The sequence below is a fragment of the Oxyura jamaicensis genome, chromosome 10 (assembly GCF_011077185.1).
Source record: "Oxyura jamaicensis isolate SHBP4307 breed ruddy duck chromosome 10, BPBGC_Ojam_1.0, whole genome shotgun sequence".
Classification (NCBI taxonomy): domain Eukaryota; kingdom Metazoa; phylum Chordata; class Aves; order Anseriformes; family Anatidae; genus Oxyura; species Oxyura jamaicensis.
The window spans coordinates 7408824-7424212 of NC_048902.1; the positions used below are offsets into that span (position 1 = coordinate 7408824).

At 36.6% G+C, this 15389-nt stretch overlaps 1 protein-coding gene across 3 annotated transcripts in view; it reads left to right on the plus strand.

Annotated features, from left to right (window-relative positions):
* Positions 1-15389, plus strand: part of USP3 (ubiquitin specific peptidase 3) — an 82716-nt gene that overhangs the window by 53008 nt on the left and 14319 nt on the right. For all 3 annotated transcript variants that reach the window (XM_035335844.1, XM_035335843.1, XM_035335842.1), the window contains exons 2-5: positions 3433-3493; positions 5867-5998; positions 12409-12492; positions 14098-14179. In XM_035335844.1, the coding sequence (XP_035191735.1) occupies positions 3433-3493; positions 5867-5998; positions 12409-12492; positions 14098-14179 (359 nt within the window). The remainder of the gene's footprint in view (positions 1-3432; positions 3494-5866; positions 5999-12408; positions 12493-14097; positions 14180-15389) is intronic.

A 15389-nucleotide genomic window follows, 5' to 3' on the forward strand; every position in this document is an offset into this window, starting at 1 on the left:
ATAACCTGTACTTCCTTTACACATGAAGCCTAATTTAGATTATAAGCAGTTCAGGGCAGTGACTCTCCTTTTGCTGTGCTTTCCACGGGGCCTGTCTCATTAGGGTCCTGATGAATGGCTAAAACTGCCAGCCTAATCTAGTTTATTAATAATAAGGAACAGACAGTAACTGCTTCAGGATCTGGATTGAGGAATACCTAGAGAGCCAAGCTGTAATGCAGGTATCTACTGAGCCAGCCTCAGAGAAGTACAGAATGCAATCTTCAGAAACCTTTAAAAATGGAGTTGTGTAATCCTCACAGAACAGAGCAACTGTAGGTCACCAATTTAATATACTGGCTTCTGTGTTTAATCTTGGTGGGAGTCGCTTCCATGTTATTTGAGTTCTTTGTGGGAGGAGATGTTTGTGCAGAAGATAAACTACGCAGTTCTAATGTGATGCAATTGGAGTAAAGTTCCTCCTAAAAGCTAAAGCAAACAAATGAACTGTCTTTTCCTTTTCTCTGATACAAAGATGGAAAACTTTAGTGAACAATATTATTTGGCAGTGTGCAGGGTCTGTGGGCTTGGCCTTGCACAGAGCACTTAAACCTGATGTGAACTCTGCAGAATGAATGCTACCTAAGTGTAATTTAACACTTAATAAGCACTCAGTGTTAAAATTAAACTATGCAAATGTGAAATTGTAAATGCCTGCTATATAGTGGAAATTAAATGTAATAGTTTGCATCTTGATTCTTTGGCTTACTGGTTGAGAACCGGTTCCACCCACAGATGATAACATAGTGAAAGCAAAAATATTATTTGCAAGATGGGAGATTTCTGCTGGAATTTTAGTCCTAGGAAGGCTGTCTCATGTTCCTGGCAAGGAAAATGTCGAATAATGGTAGTGTTTTCTTCATGCAGCACTTAAGCAACTCTTAAATATCACTCTATATTTAAGTGTATGAATGGTTTTGGCTTCTGTTTCCTTCTGGTTAGTTTTTTACCTTTCAGTTTCTGTAATTCACGGAAGTAAATTACTAATCAAGCCAGACTAGTGATCCATTTTGCCCATGTACACCTGATGATAGTCATTTAATGTCTTCCCTTTCCCTTTGTCTTCTGTTTGCCAGTGTAGAATGTTGGTTTTCTGAATAAACTTTTGGTCAAATTTGACAAACTTCTTACTCTTTTCTAACTCGAAGGGTAAGCCAGAACAGCTCTACTTGGCTCTCTGCTGTCTATTGCAAGACTACCATCACAGTTGTGGGAATGATCAGCTTTAGAAATGGGAAAGCCTATTGCTGAAAAAAAACAGCAATAGAAAATGGAGGCAGTGCAAGCAAATGTGTTTCTCAAGTAAAATAACTGCAGCAATTAAGGAAAACCCTTTCTGGAGTTTTCACGAAAGGGTTTAAAGTGTCTGCTTCAAATAACACTTATGTGGAAATACTGCTGGTTTACAGTGCAGAAATATTTGTGCTTTTTTCCAGTGAACATAGTAAAACTCTTCTTCTGTGGAGTGGGGCTGTGAAGTGAAATACAACTACTTGTCATAATAAATAGAAACCAGAAAATAATTCTCTAAGAAGCAATGTTAGCTAGTTTATTTTTCCATCTGATTTAAATAAAAATCGCTGAAAAAGTATATTAGCTCTTTTAAATACCTGCGGTAGTAAGCTTTCTCCTGTTTAAAAATTGACCCTCTTCTTGCTTCTTACTTTTTATTAGCAGGTAATTTGATAAATAAACTTTTCTTGGTTTTGTTAGCTTAATTTTCTCTGATAGTCTTTGATCTTACCAGTTTCATGGGTACCATGGTTTGTAGCATGGTGAATCGACTTCTGAGTTTGCTAGCCATCCCAAGCTGACCTGGTCAGGTGATGCTGCCCCAAAGCAGCTCCTGTGCATGCCTCAGTTTCCCCAGTTAATTTCTCTGAAGCATGCCTGCAGACAGGGAAGGCTGTTCTCTTCTCAAGCTTTTCCACACTAAATAACAGTGCAAATAATTTGCATGTATGCTATCTTCTTTCTGTTCCTTCTTCACCCTGGCCTTACAGATCCTGGTGTTTCTGATGTTTTATTCTTCCTCTGTGACTCTTTTGATTGGCACTTATATATATATGTAGACAAATCAGGTGGCATTGTACCCTCTAATATTTTGGGGATAATTGAAGTAGTCTTTTTATTGTTGGTTTTTGGCCTTGCAGAAGTGCACTTAGCATTTTTCTTTCCTCTTCATATTAGCTGGGTATTTGAAAGTGCAATTAGATTTTTGTAAATTTTGTGGTAATAGATAGTCATTAACAATTTTACTAAATCTAAGCATTATATATCACAGCATCCCTCATTCGCTGACATGATCCAAATTAGAAATCCTCTAGAAATCGAGGAATCAATATTGATTTAATTGTAGTTCCAAAATTGCTATTGTCTATGAAGATGTATATACTTCATCTTGAGTTGACTAATGGAAATGTTGATCTCCCTGACTGTTTCTCTGTATTCTGCCTACACAGATTACTTGTTGTGTTTGTTTTGTTTCTAATCTGAATTTTAGAGACTTGCTGCTGCGTTGGGGTGGGAGTCAGAATATCCAGTTTTTATGACTCCACCCTGGGATGGCGCTTCATCATTTTCTAGTATCTGCTTTTTTTTTTTTTTTTTTTCCCCCCCCCGGACCTTTTGCTTAAAAACATCCGTGTTTAATTTCAAAGTTAATTTTTCTAGAGTACGTAGAAGACTTAACTGAAAACTTAGATATCATTACAGTTATTTTCTTAAATGGATTGCAAAGCACAGCACTGTATTACATTTTAATCATTCAGCTTCGTGTGTGTGACTGAAATGGTGAAATCCTAATGGATTCGGCCTTTACCAGCACTGCAGCATAGGAATATTGTATAAATGGTGTGGATTATCATGTGTTACACAATTATTTATTCTGTGTGCTTCTTAACAGATAACAGGCTTTCTCACAATCTCTTCTTTAAAATGGCTTCTTGAACGTGTTTTATGAAACAGAAGGGAAGAGCTGTGGCTATTTTTTTTTTCTGTACTCAGTGGAGAATATGAGAATAAACGTTTTAAACATTCCCGATGTTTTTGCAACTTGGACTTCTGATGCTTCTGTATTGTATCTCAAAATGAAGTAGGCTTCATGTAGATGGAATACAAACAAAAAATGAATTTTTTTCGTGTGAAGAAAGAGGCAAATTAATAACCTGTGTCTAAGACTCAAAACCAGAAGGTCAATGTGTTTTAGTGTCAGTAGCTCTTCAGTCTTTAGTCTGTTAGTCCCTAATATGGGTTAATAAATGTGACTAGCTATTTTATGTAACTGTGCTGTAAGGTGGAGTCAGGGCAGACCTACTGCTAGCACTCAGGATATGTTAGATAACTGTAATATCAGAGCCAATTCACTTGACACTTTTTTCATGTCTTTTGTAGTGTGCCGGTCAAATAAAAGTCCATGGGTCTGTCTGACGTGCTCGAGTGTCCATTGTGGAAGGTGGGTACTAAGTGTTAGTTTGAAGAATGTTTAATCAGACCTCTAATTTCTTCTCTTGTTGCTTGAATGAGGCATTTTTTTCCAAAAAAAATCTTGAATGCCTTGTAATTCCTGAAAGAAACCTTCATGATAATATTTAACATTATATGATTATACTAAACATGCTTCTTTGCTACCTTGTGAGAGTCCGGAGAATATACTCAACACAATTTTTTTACGAAATAAAAGCTTGTGATAAATGTGATTGATCAGCTCAGAGAGTGCCTAGAGAACAGCTAATTCCATGTACTGTTGTTAGCTCAATTGAGTTAAAGATGTTTCTATTGTAATAAGATAAAAACAGTAAGAATTTTTGGAAACCACAAATCCAAACTGGGTACAGCTTACTTTGAGTAAAATAGCAACTGTTCAGCTTAGACAGAAGATACTGTAAATGTATTGCAGTGTTACTTTGAACAAGATAATTATCCTAGCATGTAAGGACCATCTGCCATTGTACTACTGCAATTCCTTCAGAGTACATCTGATATGTCTATCAGTTGAATTCCACCAAAAGGATTTGTACAGGAATGAATACAGCCAATGCTGTTGTTTATATGTCAGAGAATTTGTTGCTACTCTATAAATGTTTGAGATGCGCAAACTATTGAGGATACAGTCAGTGCTGACATTTAGACAGCGTCTGAGATGTGAGCATGTCTTCATCTGTAGGGTAGCACCTGTGCTGGTGTGCTTTTATTCTGGAAAATCATCATTAACCTTGGTTTGACTTTAAAAGTGGATTCTGTAAAGCTTAGGTTTTGCTGCTTTGATCAGGATAGCATTGAGTAAGTGCAACAATTTTAATAATTTCTCTCTCTTATTCAGTGTTTTTTAGTACAAAAACCTTTTTTTCCTATCTCTTTATTTCTTTTACAAAGTTATACTTGATGAGAGGCAAGAGAGCGGAGCTATTTCATAATATGTGAAGGTGTAAAATAAGTGGTTTGGACTATTTTACTGATTTTGTTACCTGTCTTTGTTATTACTGACCCCTCTGACACTTCTTTGTGTGCAGTTACTTGGCATTGATTCAGTTATGTATGCAGTTTGACTCTTCAAACTGCTCCATCCTTAGAACTGAAAATAACTGAATGAGAAGAATGTGATATACCTTGTAATGGGAGCACTTTTGATCTTGCAGGCGCTTGAATGCAGGCACACAGCATATCCTTCTGTTCAGATAATGTTTGAAATCAAAGGAAGCTTTTCAGGTCTTCACTTGAAGTACATCCTCCAGGTTAGAGCCACTGGGAACGTTACCAACCATGTTACAGTACCAGAGCATTTCTGGTGGAAGTAGCTTTATAAACCTGTCATTTGCACTGTTAGGCAGAAAGGCAGCTCCTGTAAGCACAACTGTCTAGTTTGGATTCTGCCAGCACAGCAGTGTCCGTAGCCACATGGCTTCATTGCTGTAACTAGCACAGCACGCTAGCAGAATTGTTTATACCTGCATGTGAGAACAAGTGTGGAATAGGAAGACCTTCATGTGGAGCACATGCAGAGTTCCTAATAGCTGAAATCCTTGCTGATTTCAACAGGCAATAAGTAAGGGGGGGTGAGGGAGGGAACACACGTCACCGGAGCCAAGTGCTTCTAAGGGTTAATGACTTCAGTTGATATTTAGGGCTCTTACATTTGTAATGGCACTTTTTAAAATCAATGATGCTTACATTTCTAGAAATGCCTTAAATTTCAAGTGTGAAAATGTTCACTGTATCTGCAAAAGAGCTGTAGGATTTTAATTTCTTTTCCAGTTATGTGACCCCACGCCCTAGAGTGTTTCAAATTTATGAACTTCATGAAGCATAGAATGCTGTAATACTAAATCATTGTCCCAGAACGGGAGTGCTTAAAGTGAATGTGCTTTCATATGGGAGCTAGCATACTGTTAAAGTAATCATAAAAATGAAGAGTGCTGGGTAGAAAAACAAAGTAGACCTGTAAGAAAAGTATATGGGAAAACAGCGTGGAGAACTAACCATGTTACAGGTTTGGAAAATGGGAGCTAATGTTTTTCGTAGTCATGAAGGTCCATCAGTCTGGTCAAGGCCCAGATACTGGGCTGTGATACAAATATGCCAGTTTTTGGTTTCTATGAAGAAAATTGAAAAATTGATTTGGACAAAGTGGGAGAGTAAAGGGGTAAAAACTTGAAAAATTTAGACAACATTTTCAAATAGGTAAATTGCCAATTTTAATGCTTGTGTGATACTGGATATGTATTAGGTTAATGTGTGCTTGCTTGTTTGTTTTCCTTTTTTCATGGAATGTTGGTTAAGTACCTGTATACGAGTATAAGACTTTTTTTCTGTTTTACATTTATTTTAGATACGTGAATGGCCATGCAAAAAAGCATTATGAAGATGCACAGATTCCTATGACCAACCATAAGAAAACAGAAAAACAAGAGAAAGTTCAGCATACTGTGTGTATGGATTGCAGTAGTTACAGTACATACTGGTAAGGATTTCAATACTGTAAGTTGACAACTTTTTGCATACTGGAGGGTGCAAAGTGTAAACTCCTGTGAAGCATTATATTACACACTTTTAAGCACTAAATCTCTTGGCTGCTTACAAGCTGTTATGAAATAACTCTGCTTTTGCATGTGTATTGTAGCATGGATTGCGGCTACACTCTTCCATTTCAAATGACTAATCACAAACTTTTTGATATAAATATTACTTACATAGATTAGAGTTTGTTTTGGAGTATGTTGAGAACCTATCGTTTCATTGCAAAGACTACTGTTCAGTTGTAGTTATTCCTTTCTTCAAGCTAGTTAGCCTTTTGCAGATCCTTTATTTGTCAGAATATCAAAAAGGAAAGTAATATACTATAGATCCTTCCTCAGAGATGTCAATTTGAGATGTGTAAATGTGTGTGGTTTTTGGTTTGTTTGTTTATTATTATTTTTTCCCTATTTTTCTTTTCTTCACTCTGAAAGAAAGGCCTGTTTCTGTTGGTGATTTGGTATAACCTGTTTGAGTTTGGGAGAGTGATGGATCATGTTTGGAAGCAGCATCAACTTCTTTCTCAAGATTAAATAGCAGAATCACAGAAGTGATTCTTTTAACAGAAGAATGGCCTGGGTTGATAAATGCTATCAGTTTCTTAGAGAAAGAAAAGAGCACTGTTCAGGGAGGTTTAATAGTTATGCTGGTAATACCAGGTCCTCTATTATCCAGAGAGCAAAGACTGGAAGCCTTTTGAAAGGAATGCTTTTGTGCATTCAGCATCTTCCATCCTCTTCACCTCTGAGCAAAACTGTTGAAAGCTGCTTATCCTTTTCCTGTTATCTTTATGGTTTTCCGTGTATGTCAGTACTTATGGGGTATGGCAGAGCAGGTTTTAAACAGTGTAAATCTTAGGGAAATTAGTGTTATGGTCCTGTAAAATTATGTAGTATACAGCTACACTGAAGAGTGTTACTTTGTTTAAAAAAATCACGTCTTTGTATACTTTATTGGTGAACAATCTATTAGCTGCAGTTTGGGTATCCAGTTTTATGAGGAATACTTCTGTAACATATTTTTATCCCTTGCAAATAAAATTGTACTTGTCTTACCTGAAGAAATTTTACTTCCAACAACTCAGAAATTATTCAAACGGCGTGTGTAGCAATGACAAAAGCTGTACAGAAGAAAGTAAGAGTATTAAGATTAATTGGGAGTAACTTTATGGTGTATGGGGATTCTGCTTCTACTTACGTTTCATTTAAATGACCACCAATTTTGCCTGCTCCTATATGAAAACTTTTTTTTTCTAAGTAATAATATATGCATGTGTTACCAGCATTGGAACAGCTGTGGGAAATTCCAGTTTCCCAATTAATGCTATCAACAACTCAAATTCTATGTTGTTATGTTGTGTCTTTTGTTTTTTAATTATAATCTTTTAGTCATGTTGGAGGTAGTAATGTATGCAAGAATTTTAGTGGGGTTTTTGAAATCTTGATTATATGTCCATTAACAAATAGTATTTATGCCCAGTCTGCCAAAACTTGCTGAGGCTTGACGAGTTACACTACCATGTCAGAGCTCTCTGCTGACCTCATCTCAAACCCAATACGGGCATTACAAATAATAATATTCAAACTGAGGACTATGAGATTTATTACTGAAATAAAATAGATTTGTGAGGAGTAAGTAGGCATACACTTAGGAAGCTCACTGATGTTTCACAGCATATTTGTAGTAGGTCAGATAAGTAGTTTAGCATATGATGTCTTTTCTGCTGTGATCAAAGTAGAAGCCTGAGTCATCTCTGGCTGAACTGGAGCTAATCGTAGAGAGCTTTGCCTTGGGCAGTTCCTGTTGCATATAGTTCACTAGCAAATTACAAATCTCCTGTGCTAATGTGAAGCTAAGCAAGTTTCAAAAACAGTACATCTTTGCTTTCATTAGGACATTTCTTTTCTTTTTCTTTCACCTGGTAGAAAAAGATATCTGGATTTGATATTACACCGATTTTTTTATTTTATTTTATTTTTCAGTGGAAATAAGCTTAGATGTAAAAAGATGAAGCAAAAAACATTGAGAGCAATTTCTGTCCCTGTATTCCAGGCAGTCCTGTAAGGGTTGCTATCAAATAATGCTTGCCAGCTGAAGTAAATAGTTGGGTGAATTCCAGTCATAACTAGCTACTGTGGAGATTGAGTTTTAAAATGTTGTTAGTTTTCTTCAACGCAGACGTGAATCCAGTAGACAGTGGTATGTTTATGCAATGATGTTGCTTTCAAGAGAACTTTTATTTAAGATCAGCATTTTATACTAAGTAATATGGGTAACCTCAGTAATTTGAAAGTCAAGAAAACACAATCTTAAGACTTAATTAAATTTTACTTCTAGTGTAAAAATAACGGAGATACTTTGTTGCACTGCTTTTATATTTTTAGATGAAGAGATTTGTTTAAAACACAGATCTGAGTAGAAAACTCTTGTTCCATTTTTATCCTACGGATTCTAATTTGCTCTTGTGATAGTAGCAGCAAGTAGGTCTGTATGGGCTCTGTTCGAATAAGAAGGCATTTAATTTAATCCCACTTTTTTCTCTGGCAGTCATGAGAGCACAGTCTAGGATTTGTATTAGCTATCCTTTTCAATCCAAAGGGAGAAAATGCCATGTGACTGTTCGAACTAACATGGTTTATTGAATTTTGTATCTAACTCACGTGCATTCTCACTGTAAACCAAAAGCAGAACAGTCTCCTGTAATTGCATTTCAGTGTGGAAGTCTAAGTGTGTTTGTTTTCTTGTACATGATCACAGGCTTTCAACATAGCTTTGAAAGGAAAACATGTCAATTCCAATATGATAGTAATCATTTTTTATTTTTAATATGAGGTGAGGTTTTAATTGTATTTATGAATTTTGTTAGGTTTTGAGAAACACAGATATGCTTGAGGGATCAGCAAGTATTGGGCAAAGTAAGGATTTGCTTTCCAGAGGTTTTCATCTTTCTTCTATATCTTCCTATATGCCTTTTCAGTCTTCACAGTAGAAAAATCGAGAAAGCATTAATCTTTAATTTATTATCAGAAGAGGATGCTTTTCTTTATTCTTTGGTCATGTCTGAGGCCCTAACCACTGAGAAAGACTCTTGAATTGCATTGTTTGGCTGGTAACCAGCCTTTCATTTAGTTCTAAATTACTAAGCACAAAGAGCTTACAAGGAGTACAGGTCTTTTTTCTCTTGAGGCTATTGTATGATGCTTTCTTCTGTTGTGCTAGATGCTGGTATTCTGTGTACACGAGTAAAGTGATAGGGATAAGAAACCTGCTTTCAGAAATACATTTTCTGAAAGAGGACTCTTGTAAATTTTTCTCTGTGCTAGTGAACAGACAGTTGGTTAGCACAGAAGGAGAAAGGCTGCCCTGTTTATGTACTTGCATAACATGTTTCCCATGTTCATTTAATCCCAGACACAATTTAGAGGTCAGATTTCGGACCTACTAGCCTCCTTGTTATTAATGTTCTCCCCCTAAGAGCTGATGTAAAAATATCTAAGTGCCACGGTCTTTAAAATTTTCTTTTTACTTACTTTTTTTGTAATGGTTCTATTAAAAAAAAAAAAAAAAAGACATGCTGCTAGCACATGAGTGACAGAAAATGAGATTACTTAAACCGTAATTTTATATTCTGCAGTCAGTGAAAATTAAAGAAGGTAAATGACAGTTATGAAGACAGTGAAACTTGCGCTCTTAATTTAATCATATCAGGTGTTAACACAACTAAGGAAACACAGTTTTTTTTTTTAATATTGTCCTACGATTCCTCAAGTCTAATCAGGCTTTTCAAACATACTGTAAAGTTCTGTGACCTGCTGAAACTGCCAACATTGTGCATAAATGTTCCCCAGAACTATGCATACATTCACTGGCTTGCTGCCATTTAAGCAGCAAAGGCAGCCAGAAACGACCAGGCCTTTAGCAGAGGTGCTAAAAATAGACAGTGTATAGAGCAGAAAATACTCCGCTAATACATATAAGGGACCCTCCCCAAAGGATAGAATTTGTTCTGTACAACCACCCTTGAAAGCATACTGTAGAACTACTGAATGCCAAAAGATGTGTTGTTAATTTGTGATAATCCTGAGGATCACAAATTCAACATCTCTTTTGAAAGTCAGCTTTGCATATAGGAAGCAACCTCTCAGCAAAAGTTTAGACTTTTTTTACACACCTTCAGGGTGTGTAAAAAAGTCTAAACCCCTTCCTATGCTGTTGACTTTGTTTATCCAGAATAGATTGGCTGTTTTATTTCTACTGGTAGTGCTGAATCCTCAGTGCTGTAAGGTATGTGTTTTAAAAACCTGCCCATTGAAAAGAAGTAAGAGGTTTCTCTTATTTTTAAGTGAATCTTAAAATTATTTTTCCACTCCTGCAAGGACCCTAAGATGAAGGAATGTTTAATGATATATTTAGATTTATTCTTCTATCTCAGGGAAAGTGCTAACTTGCATTTTATGTAAAGATGCAATTGTTACGTGAGGTCAGATTAAACACAGGGCTAATATGATATTTAGGGAACAGGAGCAAATATTACATCATCTTTTGTACTTGCAGCAATAAGGAGGCTTAGAGGCTTACAGTGAGCTTGCATCTGCTTTTGTTACGTGTTTATAAACGTAAACAGCTGGTAAAGCTGAACAAGTCTGCATAAAACATGTCTGCAAAATAAGTAAGTTTACAAACTTCTTCCCCCCCCAGACTAACTCGATCTATGGCAAGCTTTAAAAAAAAAAATCTTTTATTTGCAATGGCTATCTTATGGATTCTTATGTAAGATCTAGAATGTTGTAACTGCTGTGTTCAGTGTTTGGAAATCTGGAGAGCTGTATTAAGTTTCTCTTTTCAGAGGAAAAAATCAACAGAGATCCTGAGCAGACTGTTCCTGCAGACTCCTTTTAGTGGAAAGGGCCTTTACTTTCTTAGCTCTGTCATCTCTTGAAGAATTCAGTGTTTGAGTTAACACCAAATATACTGTTGCTTTTGAACTACATCACAGATTTATGCAGCAAAGAGTACTGTAAATTCCAGTTGTGCCTGAAGTCAAGATAGCTTCATTAACTTACAAAGTGTGAATTTGCTCCAGCAGAGGAATAACCTGAGATGATGAGGATGTATTTCATATTTGAGTCAGTCCTTTGCCAAAGGAAAATGAGAGAAACAGCTCAAGTTGTGATATTAAGCATAACCATGTAAGCTAACTTTCTTCACAGAAAGAGTTCAGTTGCCTGCCATCTTTACTTCTTGGGAAGCTTGAGGTCTTTGTAGAACATCATAGAATCATAGAGCGTTGACTTCTGTCAACCTTTTCTTAACTGTTGTTTACTTAGTAATTGTGAATGTTACCTTTAACATTAAATTGGTATTTTTACTTACAGCTTGAATCTGTAAATACTTTTTTCCAGTGAAATCTGGTGGTGATTTTTTTTTCCCCTGTATGTATACGTGTACGTTTTCCATCCATATGTGGGAAGTATGAGTTGCACAGAGAAGAAATCTGGTCTTTTTCTGGCCTCCCAGTTTTAAGCAGTGTAGCTAGCAGACCTGGAGCTGCTACATTCTCTTTTGCAGAACTAGGTGTTGGAATGCTGGGCTATGTGCTCATCAAGTTAGCTGCATCAACAACTTGTGTTACTAAACGCATCCCTATCACATATCTTTTAAATGTCACTTCTGCTGAGAGGCCATTTTGATTTGGATTCACTTTATGTTCACTTGTATGTAGTGGAGGCTCAGTTTCTGTCTTCTTTCAGCTCAGTTACATTTGTACACACAAAACCACAATTTTTGTAAGTGTTGTTGTATATATATAAACTGTGAGAGAACTAATTCCTATTTTTGGCTGGAGCATGGGTTGTGAATTGCCACAGACTCCTCGTGTGACAGCGGACGAGCCATGTCATCTCTTTGTTCATCTTCCCTGTTCTTTTTCTGTAGCTGAAACTTTTGCACTCTGTATCTGTTCAGCATCCTTTGAAAGGAAATCTGTTGGTTTTTAGTGATAGTTTCACAGTATTCAAATTGATTTATACTATTAATAAATAAAAAGTTGTATTCTCTTTACTGATGTTTATGCATCTTTTGGAATTGGAATTCTGCACTGGGATGAGTGGAAGATATTACTTCTGATTTCTAACAAAGAAGTAAGCTAGAAAACAAAACATGTAATGAAATATTACCTGTACCTCCTCTTGTTACAGGGCAATTTTCAGAGGGAACCAAGCTCAGTATGTAGGTGTTGTGCTCCCCTCTTCTCCTTATAGTTTTCCACTGAATCACTTCAGTACTTCCAGCGCATAGGCTTGCATGTGTGTTTTAGAGTACTTCCTTTGTACATTCTGATAAATATTTTTCTTGCAGTTATCGCTGTGATGATTTTGTAGTCAATGATACTAAACTGGGACTGGTACAGAAGGTCAGAGAGCACCTACAGAACTTGGAAAAGTAAGTAGTGTGTTTACATCCAGACTGCTTTGGGTGGACTTAGATTATTGCATCATTTAAGTGGTACTTCTGTTTAATATCTATATATGTATTTAATATATATGTTTTGGTGCCTGTATGATTGTGATAGAGTGCATCATGTTTATAAATGCCTTCTCATCAGTGAGAAGCAGAGATGCAGAACAAAGTGTTTTTTTTTTTTTTTTTTTTTTTCTGATCTTGTATGTTTTGTTTCTTATATTCTGAATCTTGTATAGGCTGTGTATCTAAATTCCTGCATATCCATTAACTTCCTTGCTACCTCACCAATAATTAGCGTCTTTTTCCTTAGAAAAGGGACTGAATTTTCAGAACAGAATCACAGTTTTATCAAAAACAGGAAAAGTTTCTGGAGCAGAGAAATTGCAACTGAAATGAAAGTGGAAGTAGTTTTCATGTTAATTGCAGTTTGGTTTCCAAACAGAAAGATTAAGAAAGGTTTGTGAACTTAAAATTGTACTGAAAATACATGTTTTTCCTGCGGCTTTTTCTGGTGCTCTTCCACTGAAGAGTAAATGCTATAATCTTGGTGATGCAGATGCTGTGGCTTGTGCTAGATAGCAAATAGTATTTTCATAGTTTGCTTGCAAATCTTCCATAATACTAAGTAGAAGTACATGTTAATACAGTGCTTCGCAGAATTCAAATGCCACTCCTGCTAAGAAATTGCTGTGAGGTTGGAAAGTTCTGGATCCTTCCCAAGTTAAGTGTTAGTTACTCAGAAAATAGTATTAACACTTTCAAACTTTTCCATTCTTCTTTTGATGGGTTTCTCAGGTATATAGTGAGGTGTAAAGATGTGTAAGCATAATGAGAAGTACACACAAATATTTTGGAAGTGTCCGGGAGATCTAGCTCTTTTGAAGGTAAATGGCACTGTGAAGGATTCCATTGTAAGTAATGATAAAAACGAAACAAAGCCTGAAAGCTGGAACAAATTACAATTTTGCTATTAGATTGGTGAGAAGTCTGGAAGGTGAGGGCCCAGTAATTTCCAGTGATGTGGAGAAGAGTAACTTGCTGTCGTTGTAACTTTGTATTAGTCTTACACAACTGTTACAACCTGATACATTTTTAACTAAGAGAAGTCAGCTATAATGCGTAAGTGACAGCACTTAAAATACTTCTTTATCTTTGGTAACTTTACTTCATCCTGCTTTTTGAAGTTGCCTTTATCAAGGTTTAGGATGACTCTTCTGATAGAAGTATTTTATGGAAAGCTACAATAAGCATCCCTTTGATTAGGGGAATAGATCAGGTATATTTCAGATCAGGAATAGCATGCTAATAAGGTCATGCTTCAGGGCACACATTGTAGCATGCATAACTTAATGCAATTAACTGAGACGTTAGTGTTGAAAATAGGATGTGTCTGTACTCCCAGAGAAACGCAGTCTATTTAAAGACTATGAAAAGCATGCGTTGCAATCAGGAAGCTCTCTGCTGTCTTAACGACAATTGATGGCAGATGGAATCATCCTAATGTCTAATGAAGTGATCATCTCTTGTCCATTTCATATGTTTTGTTTTTGTAGTAAGTAACACATTTTAATTGCATTCCAACAGTTCAGCCTTTACATCAGACAGACATAGGAAAAGAAAATTACTGGAAAACTCATCTATGAACAGCAAGTTATTAAAAGTAAATGTAAGTATAACAGATCCAGTACATTGAGTTTTGCTAAACTTCTTGAGGTTTATAGTTGGCCTAGGTTTAAAAACACATGTCAGTTACCCAAATCCTACTTGGCATATACTTTGTCTTTCTCATCTCCTAACCACACACCTAGAAGAGCCCCTTCTCACAAAAGTTTCTTATACTCTGCTGCATTTCTGTTGGCCTTGACTTTGAGCTTTGCTGTGTTTGGTGAGATCAGGGAAATTGGAATTAGATAGTACCCATTGGGATTGAAACAGAGCTAGAAATAAGATTTCTATTTTTTTTAAGCAAACAAGTTTTTTTTGTTGTTGTTGTTTTGTTCCTTTTATAGTGTAGAAAGAAGGCAGAGAAGCGGGTGCACTCCTTTTCTAGAGGGGGATAAGAGAATAGTTGTTAGGAAAAAGTAAAAATCTTTAACGCTTTTAAAAAGCAGTTGGTAAAACTTGTTTTCAAAAGCAGCTGTGGAGCATTCTGAAAACTATACTCAGTCTCATATTTCATCTTCCTGATGTTTTAACTTCACATCTGCAGAATAGCACTCAGGAGAGCGCAGTCCAGCCCTAGCTGAAAGGCTACATAGTTTCTTCCAGTCAAAGAATGCCCGGACCCAAATGCCTCTGTTTTCTGTGGTTTGAGGTGAGGGAATTTGTAATGCTCATCATTTCACCCAGATTTCAAGTAGGGAGAGGGGGGAACAGTGACTCAGCTGTACGCATCTGCCTCCTTTTCACCCATGGCCATCAGGAAGTGTAGAGAAGGGCCATTTCTCCTCAGTCCTGGGGACAAGCAGTGTAGTCCAGGAGAGCTGAAGTAACGGCCATCTCCAGCTATGAGAAATAATTCCCTGACTGGGAAGGCGAGACATTCTTGAGAGGAGTATGAATGGAAATAAGAGGGTGGGGGTGAGAGCAAAGTAGTCAGCTGCTGCTTTGCAAAGTCTGTGAGTTTAGTTACTTTGAAAATGCACTGCCTACAGTTGATGTAGGGTCCTTTGAATGTGCTGTGTATGTTTCTTGTACTGTCCCACTCTTGAGAGGATTGAAGAAGTCTTGGTGCTTTTCTGATTTTTTTGCTATGGAAACTCATAGTGTCATTGTCTGAAGAACTCAATGCTACTAAAAATGAGAGGGAAAATCCTGGGCAACATCGAGATATTGAGAAGACACTGAGAAAAGCATAAACTTAATGCTGCTTTTAT